This window comes from Spea bombifrons, chromosome 3, assembly GCF_027358695.1.
Source record: "Spea bombifrons isolate aSpeBom1 chromosome 3, aSpeBom1.2.pri, whole genome shotgun sequence".
NCBI classification, from domain to species: domain Eukaryota; kingdom Metazoa; phylum Chordata; class Amphibia; order Anura; family Pelobatidae; genus Spea; species Spea bombifrons.
The window spans coordinates 56,418,666-56,446,563 of NC_071089.1; the positions used below are offsets into that span (position 1 = coordinate 56,418,666).

The following is a 27,898-nucleotide window of genomic DNA, read 5'->3' on the forward strand; positions in this document are numbered from 1 at the left end:
ATGTAAAATGAAACTAAATGCTAAAAAGCAAAGTATACATAGATTTGCATTCTGAAAAAAATGCATTGGAGTCTATAAAAACAGACACAAGTGGTTAGGGAACTTACTGTCTCTTGGTCTCAGGGTTTTTCCTATTCAGTTTTAATGTTAAAAAGACAGACCTGTCAATCACCAAAGGAGAAATGTATTTTAACTGAAAGCAGCATTCACAACAGTACTGTGTTCATGCCATCAGATTGATAATGTATGAGACAGGCTTGGAACATCTCACAAGTCAGATTCTTATGAAGCTCAGAACTTTTGTACTATTAGGGTTAACAAAGACAAGGAACACACATTTCACCCAAGGTACAGAGCAGCAAAGATGTTTGCTCTACCAATCACAGGAAGGTGGGTAAAGTATCTGTACTGAGCAGGGTTAATCATTCGGTAATACGCAAGCACAATGAACCACCAATGAAGAGGAGCCTTTGAGTTTTACATAAATGTCTATCTAAGATACAAGGTCCTCATATCCTAACAGAGGACAAGCAGAAACTTGTTTTTCCAGTGCAGAGAACCACTCAGTAACAGTAAACCACTGCTGCTGCTGGTAAAAGGTCAATGTATTTAAGTATCAGCATTTACAGGAAGGGGTACCAATATTCCCATACCTCAGGCCCCACATATATTACCTCTGCTGTGCATAGGGATTTAATCATTTAACTAAGGACTGTTTTTGATCTCAGCCTTATTCTCATGCATTATGAGACGATGGCCTTGCCAAGATTTTCCAGGACAAATAAGGTGCTCTGTCCTGCATTACTCAGAGTACAAGACATCGCAGTGATGTAACTATGCATTACACAATTCGAGACGAGCTCTTGCTGCATAAGATCTTTGCTGCTGCCCTTTTTATAATCTACATTGCAGTAAGTGAAGTAAAACTTCACAAATTCGGCTTTAATGAATGAACACTTACGGTTTAGAAGTCCCTTTAAAGAAAGTTTTGGGCTTTGTTTATTTGAGTACCTATACACATATATAGTGATGTAACGTCACAGAGCAGTCAGCATTACGCAATCAAGATGTCACAGCATAACAGAACTAAAGTGTTGCAGAGAATGGATATTAAAATGTTGTCAACATTTCTTCCAAATCAGGAAGACAGATACGTGAATAAAGTGGGGACCTTATTTTTCTTTTTTGTATTTGTTAGATGAAGATGTGCAAAATGAAACTCTACCTGCTGTTCAACATCTAGGTGTCAAAATGGTCATAAGGTAAGCTTTTTTTGTATTTTCTTTCTTCTACCACTTCTACTTGACAATTTATTATAGGTAAATGGTGCGAGGAACATTTATCTATTCCATCTTACTTTTTAATATTACAACCCTACCTTCTCCAATCATCTTGCAAACCTAAGCCAACAATTTCTTACAAACACAGATTGGAAGAAAACATTCCCACAATGCATAAGTATGCTAATAACCAATAAGTGATGTGCCATATAATTAAGTACTCGATATTGTAACTCAGCTACCTGACAGTTGTTGATTTTTTTAGGACTATTTGTTTTGTATGAATGTTTGCTTCAGAAAACAAATACCGTATTTGCTCGATTATAAGACGAGGTTTTTTCCAGAGCAAATGCTCTGAAAAATACCCCTCGTCTTATAATCGGGGTCGTCTTCTAATCAGACCCCAAAAAAATGGCTGGGGCCATGCTGCTTACCGGTCGCTTGTAGCTTCCTCACAGAACTCTATCTCCCCCTCCCTCCTCTGGGGGCGGGGCCAGAGAAGTTGCTGGTACAGCCGGTCCCCTGCAGAAGTCTTCGAGTGAGAGATCTGCAGTTCAGGTAAGGGGGTGGGGGAGGGTTTTTGGGTAAGTATGTGTGATTAATGTGTGAAGTATGTGTGATTAATGGAATGAATGAGTATTTAAATGTTTGTGAATGTGTGTTTGTGTGTGATAGCATGGATGTGTAAGGGGGGTGGGGGTTGTAGCATGGCATAGGGAGGCTGTAATCCCACTACTATCATCCCCAGGTTCCAGCATGTACTGGCTGCCTTGGCTTGATAGGAGTGTGATTGCTGTTAGCAGCAATCACACTCCTATCAAGCCAAGGCAGCCAGTACATGCTGGGTTAAAAGGCATATCATGATATGCATATATACCTCCAGAAATGCATTTTAACCCCCTATATGCCACTCAGCCCCATGATATGCCTTTTAACCCCCTATATGCCAGAGTGGCATATAGGGGTATAAGGCATATCATGGGGCAGAGTGGCAAATAGGGGGGGTATAAAGCATTTCTGGGGGCAGAGTGGCATAACTGGGGGGGGCAGGTTGGCAAATAAAAGGAAATTTAAAAAATATATTTACATGAATTAATATTTACTGGTAAAACTTTTTTTCCTATAGGGTCGTCTTATATTCAGGCTTTTTGTTTTTTTCCTAAATTAATATTTTGATTTTGGGGGGTCGTCTTATAATCTGGGTCGTCTTATAATCGAGCAAATACGGTAGTATGCTCTTCTGCAAAACAGCAGCAGATGATTTTCTGCCCAGCTGTCTGTTGTGGCAGTAGGGATAACTTCAGAAGGTGGGATAGGATATTTGTGCCTTTTTGCTTTTTCCCGCTTTTTTTTCACCAGCATCTTTCCAAGTAAGAACATGTGGAAAATTAAAATGTAGAAAATGATCTCCAAAATTATGTTTATAAACTTTCTGTACCTGTGGGGAATTTGAAAACTACTAGAATCTGCAATTTCTCATCGGAATTCTTGTGGCAGGCAGAAAATGCCAATTTTCAGATGTTGTATTCTTTAGCAGTAGATTAGCACTTTACTTAACAATATAATTTATTGGATAACATTTTGCCAGCTTGGTCTTCACTTCATTCTCATTCCTATATCTCTCTACCCTACATTTCCCAGAGGAAAACTGTCAGTTCTAATTAGTACTTGCCTAAATATGTCTGTCTTTTGAAATTAAACAATGTAAAATGATGCAAACTGCCAGTACTTAAAGTTAGGGTATGAGCAAAAGTAAGCAAACCCCTTATTTCAGCTGCCCTATTAAATGAGTCAAGAAGCCCTACCCTGTAGAAGAAGCAGGACCCGTGGGAGCTTAAGTTTAACCGTGACATTAGAAAATTGTGTATTTTGTATGATTTTGGCCAATAAAGGACTCGCCTTGTTTTTTTTAAGCTTTGGTTTCCTTTCCATTATGTAAGGAACTTTATCTTTGCAGCTAGTTGGCTGCATGAAACATTTGTCAATGGTTTCCCAAGGTGGAACTAAGCATTCTACTGTCCTAAAGTTGTTGGCTCAAAATTGGCTGCATTTAGTTCCCCAAAATATTTTTTAGGATTTTGTTTCATTGCTATAAAACTCGCTCCTTTTAAGTAGTGCTTTTGAATATAATTTTTATATTATTCAGTGTGCTCTTTTAGTCTTAGTGTCTTCAGCACTATCTTTCTAATATCAAGATAATGTAAAAGTTTTCTACAATTTGAACTTTATGGTTATAAAAAAACATGAGAAAATCTGTCTCATATATGCACTACATATGAATATTAACTTTCCAGCACTTCAAGCTATCAAAGCAAGAGGTAATCTATTTTAATAACATTCACTGTAATGCAATTTTAATGTGTAAACACAGATCAAATTCCGAGAAGAAAATCTGCATGTATAATTTTGTTTCCTTCCTACAGGAGTTGCAGAGGTTTCTTTAACAACTGTACAGGGCATTTTTTTCAATTATACATTGTAATTTTTCTGTATCCCCAGTATTGGGACAAATACTATCTACAAATAAAGTACATTTTCATCTTATTTGTAGGTACCAGCGAAAATTTCCGAAATATTAACCCATTGCACCATTTGTTCTTAAATCAGCACAGTTTATCAGAAGCAGCAAAAGGAAATTATCCGATATTTATTTTAATTCTATACATGCATATATCACATTATATTGCCCCACAATCCTCTCTGCCCTGGATGCGCAGCCACTACCCATCTCCCATACACATTGCAACATCACCCACTACCTCTACACACTACACACTACACTGACCATCAAATGACATGACTTGGTTCACCTCTACCCACACACCATCTCTTCCACTACATAAAGTATTTGCTCCTTCTCCAAAGCAAATCCCTGACATGTTGGGTGACGTTTTTAATGGAAATATCCATTTACACACCACCACTATGATTGGACATATGACTTAAGCATCTTCCAGTATGACCAATAATCACCATGGTAATACGGCATAATATATGTGCAGAGATTGCTGGGACACCATTACTTCAATCACTAAATTTATTTTATATGATGCAACCTATGGTTTGTATAACAATAACAACATATTACAGTTTTAGGGAGAATGTGGGCTGGAATAAGTGTTGTGATGTATCTTAAGCTGTCTGTTCCATGACAGGAAAGAGTATAACTTTGAGTACTGTAGTTTTGACATAATGACCACACATGAGAGGGTCATGCTGTAGAAGTGTATGAGTTTTAATGCACTATTCTGAGTACATTGCTTTAACATACATTTTTTTTTAAAAGGTACGGTAAGCATCTAAACCTTCTGAGTAACTCCACTGAGCAAGATCTCATTGAACTCCTAAAGAAATGTGAGAAATTTCTCAGACAACAAAGGGCTCTCCCCAATACCACACTACGTATCCTTTTTTGTTTTACATACCACTATTTAATTCTGGAGCTTGTTGTTTATAATTTGCAGTTTTAGTATATATTTTTTACAGCGCTGTTAATTAGCACTAGAAGGAAAAAACAGCATTGATTACATTTGATTTTGTTTAAATAAACACTATTAATACAAATATAGTTTGAATTTAAACTATATATAGTTTAAACTATATTTGAGTATAATCTTATTATATTCAGTAAATGTTATTTAGAATCAGATTGCATTTTACTGAAGATAACATTTTTAACAAAATGCTAAATACTGTATTTTGCTGTCAGCAGAAATCCTCATTCAGTCTTAAACATCCTTGACTGTTGCTGCACCAGGGTATTTAAAAGGAAGCTATTCTGGTCATGACTGGTTTGCGTCTTCTGTATTCCTGATAATGTCAGGAGACAGTGAGAAAGCATTAGCATTTCTCCTGAAATTTTTCAGTCTCCTTCCCTCAGCATATCTTTGGCTGCCACGTCTTCACATTTCTGTAAGTACTCTTCTAAATATCAACAAGAAAAAAAAGCATCATGTATTTTTATATGGAACATCAACTTTTTAAAATGCTCCTCATTTGTTCTGTTTTTATTGTTCTTGAAACATGTACATGCTGGAAACCATACCAAATATGGGTGTGTGAGCATAAAGGACACTTGGTCTAAACCTAGTCTTACAGTTAAAGGGTCAGTTGTGATGAAGGGTTTATTGTCTCCTACCACATGCCCTTGTCTCCTACCACATGCCACTTGTGGTGTCAACATTGGCATTGACGTTGCACAGTAATATTGTTCAGGGCAGCTCTCTGATGGGGCAGCATGGCTGGACTGAAAATGAAAAACACTCGCACATCCGATATATTTTATCGTGTGGTCCAGCTCTTGTACCCATATTCTTTTTATAACATTATTATTAAACTTCCAGAAACCAAAAGTGTTAAAAGGCCCAAATAAGTTAAGGAGATATAATACATATAATGGAATCAAAGCTTTCAGATGAAAAAGTTACGTTTTATTTTGTGGAACAAAACCGTGATTTCATCACAATATTCTTTAAAAGAAAATAAGAAACTTTAACAAAACTTTTGGCCGTTAATACCACTCGATCGTCCTAATACTACATCAACCCTATAGAGCATAGTAAAACCAGCCTTCCTATTGAATTTTGCAGACTTTGAAGAACCCAACTACCATACAAGTTTCTGCGACTTTACCTTTGTAAAAAGATATGCAGATTGAAATAAAGTAAATAACCTTTACTTTCCCACCTAGAAGGTTTTGTTCTCTCAGATGGTTTACCAATTCAGGAGGGTGTTCTATATCTGTATAAGTAAAAAAATAGTTCCATTTATTCCTACAGTAAGTTAAGTTACAGGATGACCGAACACAAACACCAGGACAAGTTCTGCCGCACCAACACCCAAACGAACACACACACGCCAGGGCAGGCTCTGCTATGCTAACACACAAACACGCACACCGGGATTGGCAGTGCCACGATGACACCCAAACACACACCAGGATAGGCTGTGCCACAAAGACGCCCAAACACACACACACCTGGACAGGCTGTGCCACAAAGACACCCAAACACACACACACCAGGACAGGCTGTGCCGCAACGACACCCAAACACACACACCAGGACAGGCTGTGCCGCAAAGACACCCAAAGTAATTCTGATATATCCAAAATGTTGTTAAATATTTAAACATTTAACCAATATTAAAGAATTGTTCAATATAGAAAGAGAAATATTAAAAAAAGAAATTATTTCAAACTATTGTTTGTGGTGGAGTTGGTAAAATGTCCCTTACAGTGTCTGTTCATTCCAGCATTACTACTTCCCTAGTGAAAAGGTAAACAGTTTTGTACTGCTGGCACTGATATCAAATTATTAAGTGCATTGACTGAATACATGGAATTCATTTTTTTCAGAGACATCTTCCTGCTGAAATTGCAGAGTCTGGAATCCATCCAATATATTTTTGTACTGCTCACTACATTGAGATGCTGATGAAGATAGAGGTGCCACTTGTCTTCTCAGCATTCCGTATGTCTGGATTTACACCCTCCCAGGTAGAGTTTCATGTCTAGTTACACTTTTATTCTCATTGTTTGAAAGAAAATGTCAATGGAAAGTTGTGGAGTTTTTTCTATAATGTCTTTTCATCATGTCTTCTTACTCTTACACCAATGTTTAATTCAAAAAGATTAATAATCACTTTCAAATACTTAACACTAAATCAAACAGCACTTACCTTATCTACCTACAGTCTTCAGTTAAAAATGTTTTACATTAGCAGTATTTGTTAATATTTGAATATTATCTACACCTAGCTACATCTTAAAATCTAGATATTTTAGTTGGTTATGGACTTTGCTTTGGTGTTACTTGTGGTAAAAGAGGTGATGGGCATTTAGTGAATCCCCTGAGCTGAAATTTAGGCCACCAGAACTCAGTTTAACATAACTTTTTCAGGGTGATTCATAGAGTTTAGAGCCCATCTTGTAAGTAACAGGTCCCTTTGTGCCAAGCCCTGGGTTAATTAGAACTCTATAAATAATATATAATAAAATAATACAACATATTACAATCCGTTTTAATGTTGAATATGCTATATTTTGTAAGAGGAATGCTTGGAGTTAATGCTTGCAGTTATTTCATATCAAAATAAATTTCCCCTTCCCTTCTCCTAATCCCAACAAATTTACATTTAATTGAATATTTTTCACATGCTCCTTTTGAACATAAATCTACCTGTGTAGGCTCTTGGCATTTTTAATCCTTATCCCCCACAGTGTTTTTTTGCCACCGTAGTGGACATGCTGTGAACTGCCTTTGAAAATGTATTAATACAACACTTAGATGAATGCATCTAGAATATGTGAATTACATGCTGGGAAAATTAAAAGAAAATTTTTTTCAGCTGTTTTTCAAACCATACTTCCTTTAACACAGGCTTAAGATACTCAAACCAATCTTTCTCTGTGTGTCTAATGAAATCTTGCATATTTCCATACAGTATTACTATTATATTGCATTCTATTTTAACAGTGTATATAAAAATATGATCTAATGCTAGCAGATATTTTCTTTATAAATGCTTTGCTGCCCTTTATCCCAAAAGTTTATTGGTTCAAAAGTTAATCACAAGCGTATATAATTTTTGTGGTGACTTAGGCCATGTCTAGCATCCGTGTTTACTGCATACTTGTAAAACAACTCAGTCGTATATTGTAGTTGAAAGGGTGCTTCAGGGAGCCCCCTGAACAATCAATGTATATGAAAGTACTTCTATATGCATTACGTTGACCTATAAAGAAAAAGAAATCCAATACTTGCCCTACCAAGAAGCTGTACCTGAAGCACTAGAGCTTCCTGTCCCCGCTGTTGTCTGATTTTTGTGACAGTGATTTGCTGCTCAAGGCATTCAATCAGTGGCAGGAAAGTGAAGTCAGTGTAAGTGCTTGTCATGCTTTGACATAGGGGCTTTGTTAGACCCTTACCCGGAACCTTTCCTGAGCCAGTAAGTATGTTATGTGCCAGGAAGTGTGTTCAGTTGCAGGGTCACCATCAGAAATCTTGTGGCCTAGTACAAACCTAAAGACGGGGCCTGCATGCTCCCCCCACCGACCTGCCTACTTCCACTACTGCTACCCTGCCCAATGCATTCAATAGAGCCACCAGGCCCCAACCCCTTAAAAGGGTACACGAAAGCCTGCAAAGGCCCAAGCACAGGTAGCAGGTCATGAGAGGGCCTATGGCAGATCAGGGAGGCCAGGCCTCTGGCTTGCCAAAGCCCCATACATTCTGTTTTTTTTACCCTCCCCGGTGATGGGCCTGTTTGGCCAAATAAATCTCCTGCATGGCAAATAGCTAGAGGTAGGAAAGGGGGAAATGCATGCATGTGTGTGGGGGGTCCTCTCATGCACTTGCAAGGGGGATACTATGCAGTAACATTCATGTGATGTTAAGTATGGATTATATTACAGACTTTGAGCTTGTAAATTATTGAAGAAGGTCATTAGTACTCCACCAATACTGCAGTTTTTCACATCTGCTGGAAAACTCAGGTGCACACATCAAGGACATGTTTTGCAGGGGAAAGTTGTGCGCCTGCCCTAAGTTCCACATAGTGCCAGTGTTTACAGCTGTTTCTCTCACTCTTCTAGTCCCTGCATTACTGAGTAATGCAGAGCAGTGAGCTATCACAGCATGTTCCAGTACTCCATTGCTCTAATAGATGAAGAGCCCACATGTGAGGGACATTGGGATTTCACTTGTCCCTTCCTGAAGACAAAGGGGCACCGCAAATCCTCCTTGCCCCGGGAACCACAAACCCTGAGGGTAACCCAATGTTTTGTGCAACATTTGATTTGCTTCTTTAAGCACCTTAGAGTTTAAATTCATTATATAAAGTTTATTATTACTTTTTTCTGCAAGTGACCCAGCACCTCTGACGTCTGTTAATGTTCAGTTAATCTACTTTTTACAGCATAGTGGTATATGCTGATACCTTATGAATGCATTATAGTAATTTTAAAAGATGCAAGATGAATTCAGCCTCTTCTAAAATAGAGCTTATTGTGGCTAACCACAGTAAAGCAGCTGGTAACGGAATATTATGGAAATAGAATCGAGTTTGACATACATACTTGTATCATATTGATTTGTTGATTATGATCCACTGTGCAATTTAGACACTATTTTCAGATTCCTTGTCAGTAAGATAACAAGGTAAGATGTGAAAGTTTTACTTCATTATTGTTCAGATCAGCATGTTAGTATTCATCAATAGTTCAAGAATGGCATCCGTATTCTTCAGTTACCTGCAAGACTCAAATTACATTACTATTAAAATGTGTTTGCATGATCTACTCTATGTTTCCATTAACATGCATATTTTATAAAGTAAATACTTTTTCCTTTGTGTATTTATTTAATAAACTGTGAGTTTCCAGAAAAGTTAAAAAGAAATATATTTTATCTCACTGACTTACTCTGTGTTATGAAAGGGAAACCCCAGGAGGCTGAGCTGGCACTTCATAAAGCAAACATTAATGTGAGAATTTAAGGAAATGTAACCTATACAGCTGTATACTACCCATATCCCTTATTGCTTAGTGTTCTATTTGGCCTTATAAAAAATGCATTCTGAAGTACAATCTAGAGGGATTTAGGGTGTATTACACAATAGGTAATAGGTAAAAGTGCCATTGTAAGGGATGGACCAGCCACACTAGTGTAAATATTGCATTAGAGGGACTAGGAGAGGTGAGCTAAGGAAATATGGGGGTGTTAATGTGCAATATTATAAGCGACCTTAAAAAAGTGGGTCTTGAGGGAATTTTTGAAGGATAGGCCGGGAGAGGGCATTCCAGAGGATGGGGCAGCCCAGTAGCGTACCTGGCGGGGGGCGGTCCGCACCGGGTGCCGCTCATCAGGGGGTGCCAACTTGCCGGCACCCCTCCAGAGACGGACAGTAATGTCCGCCGCTGGAGGAGCAGGCTCGCAAGGGAGCGGTATCGGAGGTCTTTAACAGACCACCGGCTCCCTTGAGTGATTTTAAGCCGGTTCAAGGATCTCCCTTGAACCCGGCTTAAAATCACTCAAGGGAGCCGGAGGTCTGTTAAAGACCTCAGATACCGCTCCCTTGCGATCCGCGCGGCAACAGCTGTTGTGCGCCGGGGTTTGTTGTCAGATCCCGGCGCACAACACTGAAGCCGCGCCCACTGCTGTCCGTGCCCTCTGAACCCCGTGCCCTCGGAAGAAGACAGAAGAACTGAAGAAGAAGAGGAGCGAAGAGCAGGAAAAGGAGCTGTAAGGAGAAAAGAGGAAAGATAGGAAAGCATACAGTGAGAGTGGATTGGTGTATGTGTGTGGATTGGTGTATGTGTATGGATTGGTGTATGTGTGTGGATTGGTATGTGTGTGGATTGGTGTATGTGTGTGGATTGGTGTATGTGTGTGGATTGGTGTATGTGTGTGGATTGGTGTATGTGTGTGGATTGGTGTGTGTGTGTGGATTGGTATGTGTGTGTGGATTGGTGTATGTGTGTGGATTGGTATGTGTGTGTGGATTGGTATGTGTGTGTGGATTGGTATGTGTGTGGATTGGTATGTGTGTGGATTAGTATATGTGTGGATTGGTATGTGTGTGGATTGGTATGCGTGTGGATTGGTAAGTGTGGATTGGTAAATGCAGATTGGTAAGTGTGTGGAGTGATGGGTGTTATGCTGTACCATTTCCAATGTATTTTTCATTACATAATTAAGCTCTAAAGTACATCATAACTCCCATCACTCTATACTGTTCCATACAGTGGCAGAGCTGGGAGACAGAGGCCTTGCACCCCCACCGCAGGACTCCTGAAAGGTAAGTGAACTTCAAAGAGGGAGAGGGTAGATAGTTAGGAGGGGTAGATAGGGAGAAGGGCGTGAGAAGGGGTAGATAGGGAAGAAGGGGTAGATAGGGCAATCATACTCCTATCATGCCAAGTCTGCGAGTGCCTCCTGGAATATGGGTATGCCTGGGCATGATAGGAATGTGATTGCTGTTAACAATTATATATATATATATATATATATATATATATATATATATATATATATAGTTATTTAATAGTTTTGTCCTATTTTGGTGTGTTACTTACTTTAAATAAAAGTGTGTGTGGGGGGGTCATATTCAGTTTCGGCCAGGTAGTTTTAAAGTGTGTGGGGGGGGGTGCCACATACAGGATCCGCCCCGGGTGCCAAATACTCTAGGTACGCCCCTGGGGCAGCCCTTGAGAAATCTTGTAAGCGTGCATGAGAGCTAGAAATCAGAGAAGAGGATAGAAGGAGATCATTGGATGAGCAGAGAGAGTGTATTTAGAGATGAGAGAGGAGATGTAGGGAGGGGAACCGCTGTAAAGGGCTTTGAAAGTAAGAGTGAGGATTTTGAAATGCATCCTGAAGCGCACAGGCAGCCAGTGAAGAGACTGACAGAGGGGAGAGACGGTATGTGTGTGGATTGGTATGTGTGTGGATTAGTATATGTGTGGATTGGTATGTGTGTGGATTGGTATGCGTGTGGATTGGTAAGTGTGGATTGGTAAATGCAGATTGGTAAGTGTGTGAGAGTGATGGGTGTTATGCTGTACCATTTCCAATGTATTTTTCATTACATAATTAAGCTCTAAAGTACATCATAACTCCCATCACTCTATACTGTTCCATACAGTGGCAGAGCTGGGAGACAGAGGCCTTGCACCCCCACCGCAGGACTCCTGAAAGGTAAGTGAACTTCAAAGAGGGAGAGGGTAGATAGTTAGGAGGGGTAGATAGGGAGAAGGGCGTGAGAAGGGGTAGATAGGGCAGAAGGGGTAGATAGGGCAATCATACTCCTATCATGCCAAGTCTGCGAGTGCCTCCTGGAATATGGGTATGCCTGGGCATGATAGGAATGTGATTGCTGTTAACAATTATATATATATATATATATATAGTTATTTAATAGTTTTGTCCTATTTTGGTGTGTTACTTACTTTAAATAAAAGTGTGTGTGGGGGGGTCATATTCAGTTTCGGCCAGGTAGTTTTAAAGTGTGTGTGGGGGGGGGGTGCCACATACAGGATCCGCCCCGGGTGCCAAATACTCTAGGTACGCCCCTGGGGCAGTCCTTGAGAAATCTTGTAAGCGTGCATGAGAGCTAGAAATCAGAGAAGAGGATAGAAGGAGATCATTGGATGAGCAGAGAGAGTGTATTTAGAGATGAGAGAGGAGATGTAGGGAGGGGAACCGCTGTAAAGGGCTTTGAAAGTAAGAGTGAGGATTTTGAAATGCATCCTGAAGCGCACAGGCAGCCAGTGAAGAGACTGACAGAGGGGAGAGACGGTATGTGTGTGGATTGGTATGTGTGTGGATTAGTATATGTGTGGATTGGTATGTGTGTGGATTGGTATGCGTGTGGATTGGTAAGTGTGGATTGGTAAATGCAGATTGGTAAGTGTGTGAGAGTGATGGGTGTTATGCTGTACCATTTCCAATGTATTTTTCATTACATAATTAAGCTCTAAAGTACATCATAACTCCCATCACTCTATACTGTTCCATACAGTGGCAGAGCTGGGAGACAGAGGCCTTGCACCCCCACCGCAGGACTCCTGAAAGGTAAGTGAACTTCAAAGAGGGAGAGGGTAGATAGTTAGGAGGGGTAGATAGGGAGAAGGGCGTGAGAAGGGCGTGAGAAGGGGTAGATAGGGCAGAAGGGGTAGATAGGGCAATCATACTCCTATCATGCCAAGTCTGCGAGTGCCTCCTGGAATATGGGTATGCCTGGGCATGATAGGAATGTGATTGCTGTTAACAATTATATATATATATATATATATAGTTATTTAATAGTTTTGTCCTATTTTGGTGTGTTACTTACTTTAAATAAAAGTGTGTGTGGGGGGGTCATATTCAGTTTCGGCCAGGTAGTTTTAAAGTGTGTGTGGGGGGGGGGTGCCACATACAGGATCCGCCCCGGGTGCCAAATACTCTAGGTACGCCCCTGGGGCAGTCCTTGAGAAATCTTGTAAGCGTGCATGAGAGCTAGAAATCAGAGAAGAGGATAGAAGGAGATCATTGGATGAGCAGAGAGAGTGTATTTAGAGATGAGAGAGGAGATGTAGGGAGGGGAACCGCTGTAAAGGGCTTTGAAAGTAAGAGTGAGGATTTTGAAATGCATCCTGAAGCGCACAGGCAGCCAGTGAAGAGACTGACAGAGGGGAGAGACGGTATGTGTGTGGATTGGTATGTGTGTGGATTAGTATATGTGTGGATTGGTATGTGTGTGGATTGGTATGCGTGTGGATTGGTAAGTGTGGATTGGTAAATGCAGATTGGTAAGTGTGTGAGAGTGATGGGTGTTATGCTGTACCATTTCCAATGTATTTTTCATTACATAATTAAGCTCTAAAGTACATCATAACTCCCATCACTCTATACTGTTCCATACAGTGGCAGAGCTGGGAGACAGAGGCCTTGCACCCCCACCGCAGGACTCCTGAAAGGTAAGTGAACTTCAAAGAGGGAGAGGGTAGATAGTTAGGAGGGGTAGATAGGGAGAAGGGCGTGAGAAGGGCGTGAGAAGGGGTAGATAGGGCAGAAGGGGTAGATAGGGCAATCATACTCCTATCATGCCAAGTCTGCGAGTGCCTCCTGGAATATGGGTATGCCTGGGCATGATAGGAATGTGATTGCTGTTAACAATTATATATATATATATATATATATATATATATATAGTTATTTAATAGTTTTGTCCTATTTTGGTGTGTTACTTACTTTAAATAAAAGTGTGTGTGGGGGGGTCATATTCAGTTTCGGCCAGGTAGTTTTAAAGTGTGTGTGGGGGGGGTGCCACATACAGGATCCGCCCCGGGTGCCAAATACTCTAGGTACGCCCCTGGGGCAGCCCTTGAGAAATCTTGTAAGCGTGCATGAGAGCTAGAAATCAGAGAAGAGGATAGAAGGAGATCATTGGATGAGCAGAGAGAGTGTATTTAGAGATGAGAGAGGAGATGTAGGGAGGGGAACCGCTGTGAAGGGCTTTGAAAGTAAGAGTGAGGATTTTGAAATGAATCCTGAAGCGCACAGGCAGCCAGTGAAGAGACTGACAGAGGGGAGAGACGTTAGTAAAGCGATGTTATAGGAAGATAAGTCTGGCAGCAGCATTCATGGTGGATTGTAGAGGGGTGAGACGGTTAAGAGGGAGACCGACTAAGACAGAGTTACAGTAATCAAGACGGGAGATAATCAGGGCATGGGCAAGAGCCTTAGGGGCATGCTGTGTTAGGAAGGGACGGATGTGGGCAATGTTTTTAAGATGGAGACAACAGTTTTTAGAGACAGACTGAATGTAGGGGGTGAATGAAAGGTCGGAATCTAAAGCGAGAAGTGTAGTTTTAACTGTCACTTTACTAATCATTATGTGCCAACACTTGCAAGTGTCTCCAGCAAGACTGACTGAGCTGGCCCTGTATAAGTTGTAATTCAATGTAGAAGACTTTGGAGAAAGCTCACTTACTTAACAATGCTTTTATATAAGGCCAACCAAGTGCTTCCTGAAGCAGAAGATCACTGGGGTTGAACCTTCATAATGTATGGAGGAGTGAGGAAGCTGAAACATAACTCCCTTTGTCAATTCTTACTTTATCCAACAAACCCCTTTGCATAAGAGGTCACGTAAAAATGTAATTGTTTACGTTAAAAAAAAAATGTACGGGTAGGCAAGAGCACAGTGTTTTTATTTATGATTTATCAAGCTCAACTGTGTATGGTTTTGAAAGTGCAATTAATACTGTATTGTTCTGCTGATGTTGGTATTATTTGCTTCAATGATTTGGTGTGTACTTTTGCATTAGCAATTGCTTTTTAAGTTTTAGTGTAAAGTAAAACACATTAACTGCCAAGATATGGCATCTCTAAACATCAATCTTCTTTCAAATACACGCTGGGTATAGGGAAACAGTGAATAATTTATGTGATTTTATTTTACTTGAAGGATTGAAGGACAGCCATTCAATTTATTAATTGTCAACCGAGATGTATTATTTATCCTCCCATTTTAGAACTACAAATAGTTGTTGCAGCTTTTAAAACATTAAAGACTAAAAGATACACTTTCTGTGAAATTTATAGTGCATGCATTATTGAATTGATTGGCATTGGAGCGCATAGGTCGGTTGTGGAGATCCTCTGATCGCTCTTGATCAGCCCAGCATCTTCTGCTTTCCCACCCCATGCACCCAATACAGGTGTCCCAATTTGGATACCTGAAATGTTGGGGGTTAGGATTACTAAGGGGGTAAACAAAAGGAAGTCGTGAACTGAAAATTAAATTTAGAATGTGGAAAAGTGACTAATCAGTTTTCACCCCTACTTTCTTTATTATTTTTTTTTAATATATGCATTTTTAGTCCTTAAATCTTTCAGAAGGTACATTTTCATGAATTGAATTTTTCATGTTTTCAGATCTGTCAGCACTGGCTCAGTCAGTGTTTCTGGAATTACTTAGATTGGCCGGACATATGCCATTACATTGCGGTATGCATCCTTCTTGGAACAGACTATCAAGTGTACATGTGCATAGCCATTTTCAAACACTTACAGCAAGAAATTCTTCAACACACACAAACACAGGACCTCCAAGTTTATTTGAAAGTAAGTACGAGTATTAAACTTATTGATATAACATTGTTTTCAATTAAAATTCCTTAAATAATTATTTTATTATTACCTGTTGCTATTTCTTTTCATCTAATGATGAGACCTTTAATGTCCCAAATGCTTTTTTTTGATGTAAGGTTTTGCCTGATAGAAGACGCCATTATATATTCATTGAATGTATTTAACTTGAAACTTAACAATAAACATGGTTTGACATGTAATATCTTGCTTTTAAACGTTTCTTTAGTATCTCCATATTGAAAAATAGGTTCCAACAACATAGGTGTTGTTTGGCATTTTCCATCTCAGTAACTTGGCCATATACATATCTTATATATTGTAGAAGTTTATCAATCAAAGGACATTAAGTTCACAAATGAAGCTGGTACCAAAATACCTCAAGGTACACCTATAGTTACATAGACATAGTCTGTTATAGTCCTTCCTGTAAAGAATCCCTTCCTTTGTCATCAATGAAATCTCCTCTCTTCCAGTCTCAGAGGGCGACCTCTTTTTCTTTGTACATTTCTGTTAATGAACAGGTCACTGAAGAGCTCTTTATATTGGGCCTGCATATATTTATATAATGTTATCATATCCCCTCAGAGACGCTGTTTTTTTAGCGTATATAATTTTAACTTTTTTAGTCTCTCTTCATAACTAATATCATCCAATCCCCTTATTCATTTTGTAGCCCTCCTTTGCACTTTTTCTAGTTCCATAATGTCCTTTTGAAGGACCGGTGCCCAGAATTACCACATATTCAAGGTGTGGTCTTACCTGGCATTGTGCATTGTTGTCAAGTCTGTTGTCTTCCATTATTCCTAAGTCCTTCTCATTGGTAGTCTTCCCCAGGGATATTCCATTCATAGTATACGTTGCATTGTTATTATTTTTACCATAATGCATAACTTTGCATTTAGCTATGTTGAACCACATCTGCCACTTTCCCGCCCAGTCCCCAACTCTTTCTTAATCCTCCTGCGAAGAAGAAACATCAAGATTAGTCTGAATTATCCTGCCTACTTTTGTGTCAAACTCAGACACATCCAGCTACTTGGCGCAAGAGTGAATTAATTAACTTATATAGCGTACACTACAGCTTCTCCAATCTACCCCAGACCAGCAAATGTTCTGTACTAAACTATTGATTTAGCTTGCAGTATGGTAGATGGACAATGATTGAGAATCAACCTCAGCCTTTGCTGAACTAACTGCCACTGTCACTTACTGCCTCACGCTCCAACTGTCATCACTCTCCAACTGCTACTGACAAGTTAAAATGGCGTCCGCACACATATATGTACTGCTTGTCCCTTTCCCTTGTAAATGATGATTGGCCAGAGTGAAAAAAGTTATGATAAAACCCCACAGATTGTTGTTTTTTGGGGGTACGTCATTTATATATACCCTCCTTCCCACTTTACCTCATAAAAGAGGGCCTTTTTCCATTCATTTTCTGTTGTTTTTTCTGGACCCTCCTCATTATTGGAGATTTGTGGAAAAAACGCATGAAACAAATGTCGTTAAAAATAAGCTTTGTATGAAACTGAATGCACAAGTTTAGAATTCAAGATTAACATATATATATTTACTATATTTGTCATAGACAAATAGTAATTGCAAAGTGATGTTTGCTATTACAAAATGGATTAATAGGTACTGTATGTAGGCTTGACACAGATGTTCTCTTGGTATATAAATTTTCTTGCAGTTTACAATGTAAACATTGTTTAGGTGGAAAGTTACCTTTAGTTTTAATTATATCCCTGTTTCTTTTAGAATATTTATTAAACTGTTTTAATAATAAGATTAATAGTATTAATTGCTGTACAGCGTATCTGCCAATTTTGCTATTACGGGAACCTTCACTGTTCCATCGGACATAGTACTGTATCTTTATGACTGTCTATATTGATATGTATATAATAGTATTAGTGCAACCTATAGTAAGTCTGCAATGGGTGGGTAACTAACAACTTGACAGTCCGTCTATTGGCCTGGCTGTACAGTAAACAGAGCAGGGCGTTCCATGAGGGATACTGTGGTATCGGACAATTGTCAAATATTTGCTGGTTCTGTTCATAAGTACATTTGCAATTCAGCATTTTTACTTTAACATTGCTAGAAGCAATGACAATCCTGTATTTATGCAGAAACATGCATTTGGATTCATGAATGTTGCATTTATCATTTCATTGCTGAAGGGTTTTCAATACATTACTCTTTGTAGAATCCATTGGAGACGTTCAAGTCATAAACTGAATATTTACAACATTAATTAAAAAAAAATGTCTCTCTTTCTGAAACGTTATAGGTCGGCTGCTGTCATGACAAAAGAATTAAGTGTTCAGAAATGCAGGTCTTGTACTAAACACCTGTTGGAGTGAATATTAAAATGATCTTTACATCATTTTCATTTATTAACTTTGATTTTGGCATGGAACTTGTTGGTCTTTTTATTGTTCTGTTTGCTTTCTTCTTCACGGCGCGATTTAGGGAATGGGGAAACAAAAAGCAGATCTGTCACTTTTCCAAATCCTATATTTTATTGTAGTGCTCGGTATGCTCGGTATGTGTTTACAAATTAAAATATACATATTTATTAAAACCCACCACATGGATATGCAATGGACACAAAAGAATCCACAGAAGGGCATCCACCCCCAAAAAGACAGACACTCAAATATATGGGGTATGTGTGTAAATAATTAAATTAACATGGTCGTAACCACACAATGTTATAGTCTTATGAATGCACCCATGCACTGACACACATTCATGTACATTAACCATAGCTCCAAACTGTCATATTTTCTGCATGACAGTCCCAATATTTGGGCATTGTCCCATTGAGCTGCCTCGCTGGCCTTCTCTTGCAGACCATGGGGATTTTCAGTTAACACAATCATGAGTTGTGTTGATTTTGGAAACTGTTTTGACAGGATGTTTAATTAACAGTTATTTTCAGGTCTAATCAACTAGGCATAGGGTGGCAGGTTCAGGGGGCTCTATGTGTGCTGCTGTCCAATGGACTGGTTAATAAAAAAACCTTTTAGTCTACTCATCTGCCCTATTTTCACTATGAAGGCCTTCATAACCTGATATGACTGGTGCCACTAGTCCTTCACCTCAGATCCACCCCTTTCTGACCTGTTTGAACCTATTTTGGTGCAGGTGACCCGATTTGTTTTTGGACTGGTTTCTGGTTCATTTTAGACTTTCTGGTTTTCTGTTTCTAATCCGACTTCGCTCCTGTCTTGCAATTTGGTTCCTGTTTTACTTTTCGCTCTGATTCTGACCCAGCTCGCTTGACTACTCCTGCTGGCTGCCCTGTTTCTGACATTTTACAAATTCAGATTCGGTCCATCTCACTGACTATTCAGTGGTTCTTGTGGTCATTATCTCCACTTCTGGATCCTACTACCAGCATTTAAGTAACATCAAGCTCATGTGATGATTTCAGTTCGACCCCCTAAATATGTTATGTGTTTTATTTACGGTACAAGTTTCCACCATGCTTGTTACATTCATCTAGAGAGCCCAAGAGGTACCTTCCCCCAGCCCCAACTACATTCTGCCTAACCTCCTTTTTTATTGGCTTGAGTTTGATACTGTGCCTCTTGGATTCCATCCTTGCTTCCCCTAAAATGTTTTAATTAAAAGAAAAACCTTGGAGCTTTGCAGTGTTCTGCATGTGCTGCGGTATAAATCATTTCCTACTCCCTAGTGATACTGTTACTGTCTGTGTATTCTACTGTAACCATCCCAATAATCATATTCACGGTAAAGTTTATTATACATGACAAATGAAACAGCAGTAAATTTCCAGTATGGTGGGGCTATACATTGATTTGTTTTTTTTAATTGAGATTTATTATGTGGTCAATACATACATTACTATAGCAGATCTATAATGTATTCTCACGAAGACATAACATTCTGCTGCTCTTTAGCTTTACAACATCAGCTTTCTGTTTTTAATTAATGTAATAAATATGATGATAAATAAATGTACTTAACCAACATGAAAAGCAAGATCTGTAACATGGCTGTGAAATATAACACAAGCCTGATGTTTGAAACTGCAGGGAGTATGATGGATTCTTCTTTTGTTCTCTTACGCCTTTGGGGCTGTGCTTTATATCCTGTAACTAATATAAACCAGACATTTGAATAATTATACTGTTTCTGTTGTGTTAAAAATGACTTTTTGGATTAAATCATGCATAATAATCACTACTAGAAAGGTTTAGTTATATTTTTGTGTAATCATTTATACTTTTTTGCTATAATGGTATTCTAGTACAGGAACATTTATAGAGCAATGCTTCAAGTATCAAGTATTATTTAGAATTATTTTCTTGACTAAAATTACTCCTGTGCTTAGTTTGTTTTATCACTTGCACAAACGAGGGGCTGCTTTGGGCGAGCTTAAACGTAGTTTTATTGTTTGATACTATATAGTTGTAGTAAACAAACATAGAAACAAAGAATTTCATGACAGATAAGCACAATTTGGCACATCTTGTCTGCCCGTTTTTTTGATGGACTCTTCAAAATGTTGAAATCAGTCCTTTCAATGAAAATTCACTCTGTCCTCCAAGCTGTACATATTGAGATCCCTTATCCTGCAAACCATTTACCGTTAGACAAGCTAAACAAGCATCTGGTGCTTGTCGGTGTTCATATACTGACACTTTTATACTGACAACAGCACAAAGGCACCAGTACAAAGATGAACAGTGCCATTAACATGTTTCAAATATATCACATTCACAAATGTTTTGTTACATTGATTGTGCAAAAGCAGTAGGCAAATTATATAGCACCTGGGTTATAGCATGTTTTTTGCTGATTGGTTTGTGATTTTTTTTTGCTACTTTTACTTTCTTAGTAGCATCATATTTTTAAACTTTTCACCTTAATCATTATTGTATAATTAGAGATCCTGTTGGGACTTTTATAGGCCTCAGGCATCTTTCAAACAAAACCCTTGATGATGCCGTGGTAACTTCTCTTGGGACTGCATATGTATCGATCCATTACTAATTTTATTTTAATGTTTTTATCCTACTTTTTTATGAGTTATTTTAATGTTTCCTTTTCTTCTCATAGTCATCTCTATAACTATGCATTCCTAAACAAACTATATGTAGGAATCCCTGAATATAGATTTGGGCATTCAAATGCAGTAAGTGTTACAATGTTTATACAGTGCACCATTATACTTAATCTATAGTTTAGAGCCAGCCAACGAAGGCATACTATTACTTCTCAGTGGTCTGTTTTTACATGCTATAATAGTACATACTGAATGAGCTGATTAATCATTTTTATCTCTTCAGGGTTAATCACATAAAAAACAGTAGAACTTTACGCTTCTATGGTAACAGTGCCATGACTTTTTAGCATTCTCTGAAATCTTATAGAAAACCCCAAAATTTACAAAAGTAAAAAATACTTCAGCTGTACTATGAATAATTGCGTTAATGCTGCATTCAAATAAAAAACGTGTTAGGTCAGTTGAGTATGTGGAACGGCGCTTTTAAAAAGACATTGACGAATGAGTTTGTGGAACAGGCACATAGACCAAGATATTTAGTTTATAAGAAACGCCTATTACAATTTATAAAGAGACCAGATCTTTATATGGTAACATATTCACTTTAATGCCAATGAGCTGCAAACATTTCTTTCTGCTGTCCCTTTAAAAATCGAACACACAGAACTATTGTCAAGACTGCACCAAAAATGTACCTGGAATATGGATTGGCTTCCGTTAACAATTTAGTGCATAGAGTGACAGAAGATATATATTTGTATGTAATTCAAACATATAAACTGTGAATTACAAGGGCCGCAGATTTCACGTAGTGAGTTTGATGAAGTACAAAAAAGAGGGAATTATAAACATGTGTATAGTCATGTATACATACAAAATATGCACGTACATCTGTTGGTTGTTGTATGTTTATAAAGTTCATTCCATAAGGAAACTGCATTTCTTCCAGTATTTGAAAGCCATCGTGTAAGTGAACTTGAGTTTCTTTTCTATTGCTCTTCTGTACTTTTTTGTGAGTCCATGGATGTTTTGAAAGACATTATTTAATGGATGACTTCTATTTCTTTGGGACTGGATTATAAACTAATTTGTAGCCAACACACTTTATTCACCAAGAGAGAAGGCAAAATCTTTGATGTGAAGCCAAAAGCTGTATTTCTTATGCTTAATCAATCCTGTTTCAAACTATCAGATGTTTGCAGGAAAGTAACTACAAATTATTCTGCCCACTTAAAACAACATTCTAACAGGATTTCTATGTATCTTCAGCAATCTTTCTGCAGTTCACTGTTTATTGCATTCCTAATAGCTGGTTTTTTTTCTTTTTAAAAGTTCTAACTTTTACATATTAGTTAAACTTAGCTTTTTCTGCAAACCCCTAAGCGACTGTTTAACACAATATTATAAAATATAAAATAATTTCTAACTGCGATGATAATGCAATTCTGTGATGCCGGAGTATATCACTCTCAAGAGTTCTCAATGTGATAATGTTTCTTGATATAAGATGTAATTTTGTTTCAGAGAATATAGTATTGAAGTAGATTTTTACTTCACTATGTACTAGATTATATTAAATTGATGTTTGTGTTTAAATAAAAATGCGACCATTTAAAATATATTTTATGATTTCTTTATAAATGTAGATAGTTGATGAACTTGTTTTAATAATCTCAGTGAAATAGAGCATACTGGTTTAAAAAAAAAAACAAAGGAACAGTTTTTGATAGAATAGTACACTCCTAGTCGCCCCATACTCTACAGAGAGTTCCTATCTAAAACCAATCCCATGAGACAACCTTCTGCCATAAACTGCCTTAGTCATGCTTCTGAAGCTCCATTCATTTAGGCCACTTAAGGGGTCAATACGGCAAAACATTTAGAAACAAAATTGGGCATTTCTCTTCCATTAGTTAATCCAATTTCTTTGTCGGTTCACACTTTACAGAAACACTACATATGGACTACCCAATGTAGTTGCTTTAAAGCACACTACTTTTTATTACAATTTTACACTTTTGTATTACAATTTTACACTTTTATTAGTACACTATACTTTTTATTATTCGGTGTATGCTGTTGGTTTTCACACATATTTACAACTACAATACAGTTCTAAATACTGGTTTTTATGGCTGCAACAGCTACCATATGTTAAATCAACCAGATTCTTTTGACATATGCTGTAGCTTACCTGCCTCCTAGTAGTTTGAATTGGAAGTCTCTAGGTAGCTTACATTATTGAGTTTCACTTAGTACATTAGATGAGTAAACAGATGTGCCACTGTGGATATCCAGCCTTCTCATGGTTAAGGGAGCAGTAAAAATCTTGCTCAGAGACTTACCTGTTGGCTATTTGCTGGTCTATCATCAGCACATGTGTATGTACAGAAGCATTTCACGCTCTCCTGGTGTCTGGGAGTATATGTGCTCATGCTCTCCCATCCTCTTTCAACTTTCCCTGCCCCCTTTAAGTTAGATGGAAATTAATTATTACTGTTCATCCCAACTCACAGTTGCAGTTAACAAATCCCAAATGAATTGTCATATCTAAGCCTCTATGACAAATACTCTTAGTTTATCAATGCAAAATGGCAGAACTAAATTTTACAACCCTTAACATGTTATTCGCTAACCAAAAGTTTTGGTTTCTCACTCATTTCCAGGAAGAATCCATCCAAGGATTTCATGTCGCTGATTATTTGGAATACATGGAGACACTGGAACAGAAACACAGACCAATGGTTCTACAGGAAATGAAGAACTTTACTCTTAAAGTAAAATAGAAAATGAGACAATACTTTTTCAGTTCATCCATTGGCAAAAAAACTTAATTAATGAATATGTTAAGGGGTTTTGTTTTAAAATAGCTAATGTAACATTCCCTTTAGACCGATCACATTTCGAGAGCAGATAATATATTTTTATTAAATATGTATTCGTTTTGATTTAGCTATTTGCTGGTTTATGGTCAATAAACATGTTGGGTAGGGTTAGGTTGTACAATCCCCAGCTTCCCTAGAAATGCCAGACCACACAGTGAATAAGACTTTTGTCAGATGTAAGTACCCTACATTTAGAATTAGGATCGAGTAAAAAGCTTTTACTGTACAGCTGCTGTTTTATCATCACTGTAATAAAAGAATCAGTAAAATCTAAAACAAATGTTTTTTTAATACAATTCATGCTGTAAAAATATGCATTTGAAGCCTTCAGAAAACTAAAAATAAAATTAACTTTCTAACATTAAAACAATATAATAAGTTAATTTTTTCCTCCCTTTTAAAGTCAATTTGTCAGTTCTGAATTCTACAGTTGAATACATCAAATAAATTGATGTATGGCGATATTGTACAGTACCAGGGAGATGTTTTGTTGTATTTTATGCCTGTATCATGTGCATAATATATGTATGGTCCCCGGGATGGAGCATTTGGAGAGCACGGCAAGCCAATGCTCCAACTCCAGCATTGCAACAGACTGGAAGGCCAATCCAGTAATGCATTATCCAGTCCATGATTTTCACGAAGCCTGCAACGGTGGAGGGAAATGGACATTTCAACTCCCTCAAACCATGAAGTAAGGATAATGTTGAGAGGAGAGGAAGTTCCATACACAAGGGGAGCACCTGAAGAAAAATCCAGACCCGAGTGTGGCATTACCTGGACCTGTGAATGCTGGTTCCAAATCCAGTGGGGGTTAGTGGACGTTTACGCTGCTCAGTCTGGGTTAACTGTATATGTCAGAATGTGCCCCAATTTGGAGGTAGGCTTTATTTTTATGATTTTGTTGTGGGTTTTTGCATGTGTAAATAGGGCACAGTTTTCCAGAAAATGAGTGTTTTGGGGCATGATTGCCCTACAGAGCCTTGCTTAAGATTCTGAAAAGTAACAGGGTTATGCCACAATATATGTATGTACAGTATAGATATAATCTTATTAGATCTACTTTTTTTTGCTGAATATGCATAATTCTTTTTCATTGAGTCATATCTCACCTATTGTTAAGTTCCTTATTGGTGTTGATTTTTTCAGACAGTGTTTGTAAAATGTGAGACAAAGGTCAAAGAAATCAATATAGGAAATTGATTAGAGAGACGCGCATCTCAGCTTCCACAAGGTAAACTTTGAAACTGTCTCTAAAATTATTACACCGATTGACAAACAAAATCTGCAAGATATTAGCTATATTTAACACATTCATTTAGTTATGCTGAAAGCTGGGACAAGGACAGTTCCCTTTTTTCTTTGCGAATGTACCCATTACTGCCTTACATAAACACTGATGAGACTTTTGAGAACTCCATAAAACAAGTTGGTCATACATATATATATATATATATATATATATATATATATATATATATATATATATATATATATCTTTTAAGTAGTGCATATGTGAGCTGCTCTCTATGTAAGGTTTTAGTGTAGTGCAAGCAATCACAAAAATAACGGTACAAGTAAATATATCGATAATGAAGTTATTATAAATATAAAAGTATTATTCACTGACTTTGAAAACAATTTGAATGGAACGTTACATAGTTACATATAGTTCATAAGGTTGAAAAAAGACCTAAGTCCATTAAGTTCAACCCTTCTACCTAACGTTCCTATTCTTGATCCAAAAGAAGGCAAAACCCCTTAATTAAGCTACTTTGAATTCTGCCATCAGGGGAAAAGGTTCCTTCTTGACTCCAAGAGGCAATCGGATTTCTCCTTGGATCAAGAAGCTCTAAAATATTAATGTTATTCTATTTATAGCCTTATTGCAATAGAGAATCAATCAAAAAGTCCACCGGGATGCATATGCCACGTCGTATGTAAAAAAGTGGAATAAATAGAAAAAAAACATGAATAACTGTCCCAAGTTTATCTGATCTCACTGAACACATCTCACTGAAAATAGTCCACTCCACAGTTAACGTGTTCTGCTTGTATAGAGTACTGTATAACATCAATAACGCGAATGATGGCAACAATCTCACCTCGGTGCTCGTAAGCTAAACGGGAAATTCCCGTGTCATTTATCAATGCGTGCGGTTTGTGGTACCTCGTATCTCATGGTGTATCTGTATCCAAGGGCAGAGATAGTTGGGGGGGAAGTGGGTGGGCTGAACACTTCGGACTCTTTTATTTATTATTTTGAGGATACAGTTACCTTGAGCTAGCTCAATATCTCCCAAACTACACACCTCATATTTATATCAACATATTATATTTTGTTGATATTTTTTTTTATATCTTAAATTGCTGAACCTTGGTAGGTGCCAAATATTCCATAATTTAACAAGCTGAACAGCTGAGCTGTGTTGTTACTGAAGTCAATTAGAGACTCAGCGGGAGAGAATTCTCACCATGAGAGAATGTCTCTGGTGTGCCTGACTGTTTTTGATTTCATAAGACATAAAAACTCAAAAATACATAACCATTTTGGATATATTTGTTTCAGGATGGAAAGAGAAAAAAAATAAAGTGTTAAATAAGTGAGTCATATAAAAATTTTTAACATTTTCTTGATAAAGTGACCAAAAGTCATGATTGTATGGAATATCACAATGGATTAGAAGTACATAAACCATTTTCCAATACAACAGCAATAACGTTGTAATGCACTTTTTTTATGGACATGTGTATGCTGGAATAACAAATTCACTGCCTTACTTCTACCAAGACAAAAACAAAGATCACTGGGGTATGATGTGATATCCTAGCTCTCTGAGCTGAGTGACCTTCACAAGAACTACAAGAGATAGAATGCTAGATCATTACCCACTTGTTACCGCACGCCCAACAAGGAACGTTTGTGTTGGAGGGATAATGGAAGGGGTTGGCGCTCTTGGCCATGCCTAGGGGTCACAATAATGAAATATGTCTCTATGCAGAGTACACTGTTGTCTCGGTTCTTATTAAATATATCCAGTCTTTACTCAATAATATTTCATTCTTAATGCAGGTGATTAACAGCTCCATTACTACAGATAATTTCATACTTGTGTTCTTGCATATTAACAAAAAGCAATAATTGAACTTTTTGTTTGATTAAAGAGCTTAGCGTGTGCATAACTTTTTTTGGTTCAGCAACTTAACATACCCTGAATTTAATTTAGCAAACAAGCTACAAACCAGCAGCCATCAACATTTCCAATGATTCATTCTGCTTGAGGCATTTTTGTGCTTCGTTGCACATACTGAAAAATAAATATTTTATTTCTGAGGATTCTGAAGCTGAAAGATAAGAACACAATACACAAAGTAATCAATGTTTTGTTGAATGCTGCAGTATCCTAATCATGGATTGACCATACTTGTGTAAAAATGCTAAGTGTGCATTTTAGTTGGAGAAACGAATGTTGTCTGCCCCATTCCATTAAAATGTAAAAAAGTGGTATGCAGTGTTATGCAAGGCAGCATATTTCTGCAAAACACAATATATGTTGCTCACTGAAGAGACTTTTTGTAAGGTATACTTCAGCATGAGCTGTAAAAGCAGTACTTAGAATGAAGGCAAGACTTTAGTCATCATTTTTTTCTGCAACAGGATATAAGTATGTTTAACACACACACACATATATATAAGCCCCTATCCTACCTACAAAGAGGGATGCTTTCTTGGTCTAGGCACATTTCAGAACCACTCGGAATTTGCTCATGATTTACCCCTACCAACAAAAAATATATATATACAGTGGATATAAAAAAAAGTTTCGACACCCCTGTTAAAATGCCAGGTTCTTGTTATAGAATGAGACAAAGATAAATCATGTCAGAACTTTTTCCACCTTTAACGTGACCTATAAACATAGCTGGGAACTTCTGGGCTCCAGCTACCCAGAGCCTTCCCTTTGCGGGATGCGGCCAGGACTGCTCCTGCGACCCGGAGGATTCGGGTCTTGACCCGGAAAACAAGAGAAGCAGTGCTCACCCGGCAAT

The 27,898-nt window shown here is 37.9% G+C and overlaps 1 protein-coding gene across 1 annotated transcript in view; it reads left to right on the forward strand.

The window, feature by feature from the left end:
• The window catches only part of TBC1D32 (TBC1 domain family member 32), a 111,946-nt gene extending 87,818 nt beyond the window's left edge, over positions 1 to 24,128 (forward strand). The window contains exons 29-34 of the mRNA XM_053461287.1: positions 1,199 to 1,262; positions 4,567 to 4,682; positions 5,038 to 5,192; positions 6,637 to 6,777; positions 15,704 to 15,892; positions 23,630 to 24,128. Of these exons, the coding sequence (XP_053317262.1) occupies positions 1,199 to 1,262; positions 4,567 to 4,682; positions 5,038 to 5,192; positions 6,637 to 6,777; positions 15,704 to 15,892; positions 23,630 to 23,749 (785 nt within the window). The 3' untranslated portion in view covers positions 23,750 to 24,128. The remainder of the gene's footprint in view (positions 1 to 1,198; positions 1,263 to 4,566; positions 4,683 to 5,037; positions 5,193 to 6,636; positions 6,778 to 15,703; positions 15,893 to 23,629) is intronic.
• Positions 24,129 to 27,898: the final 3,770 nt, after the last annotated feature.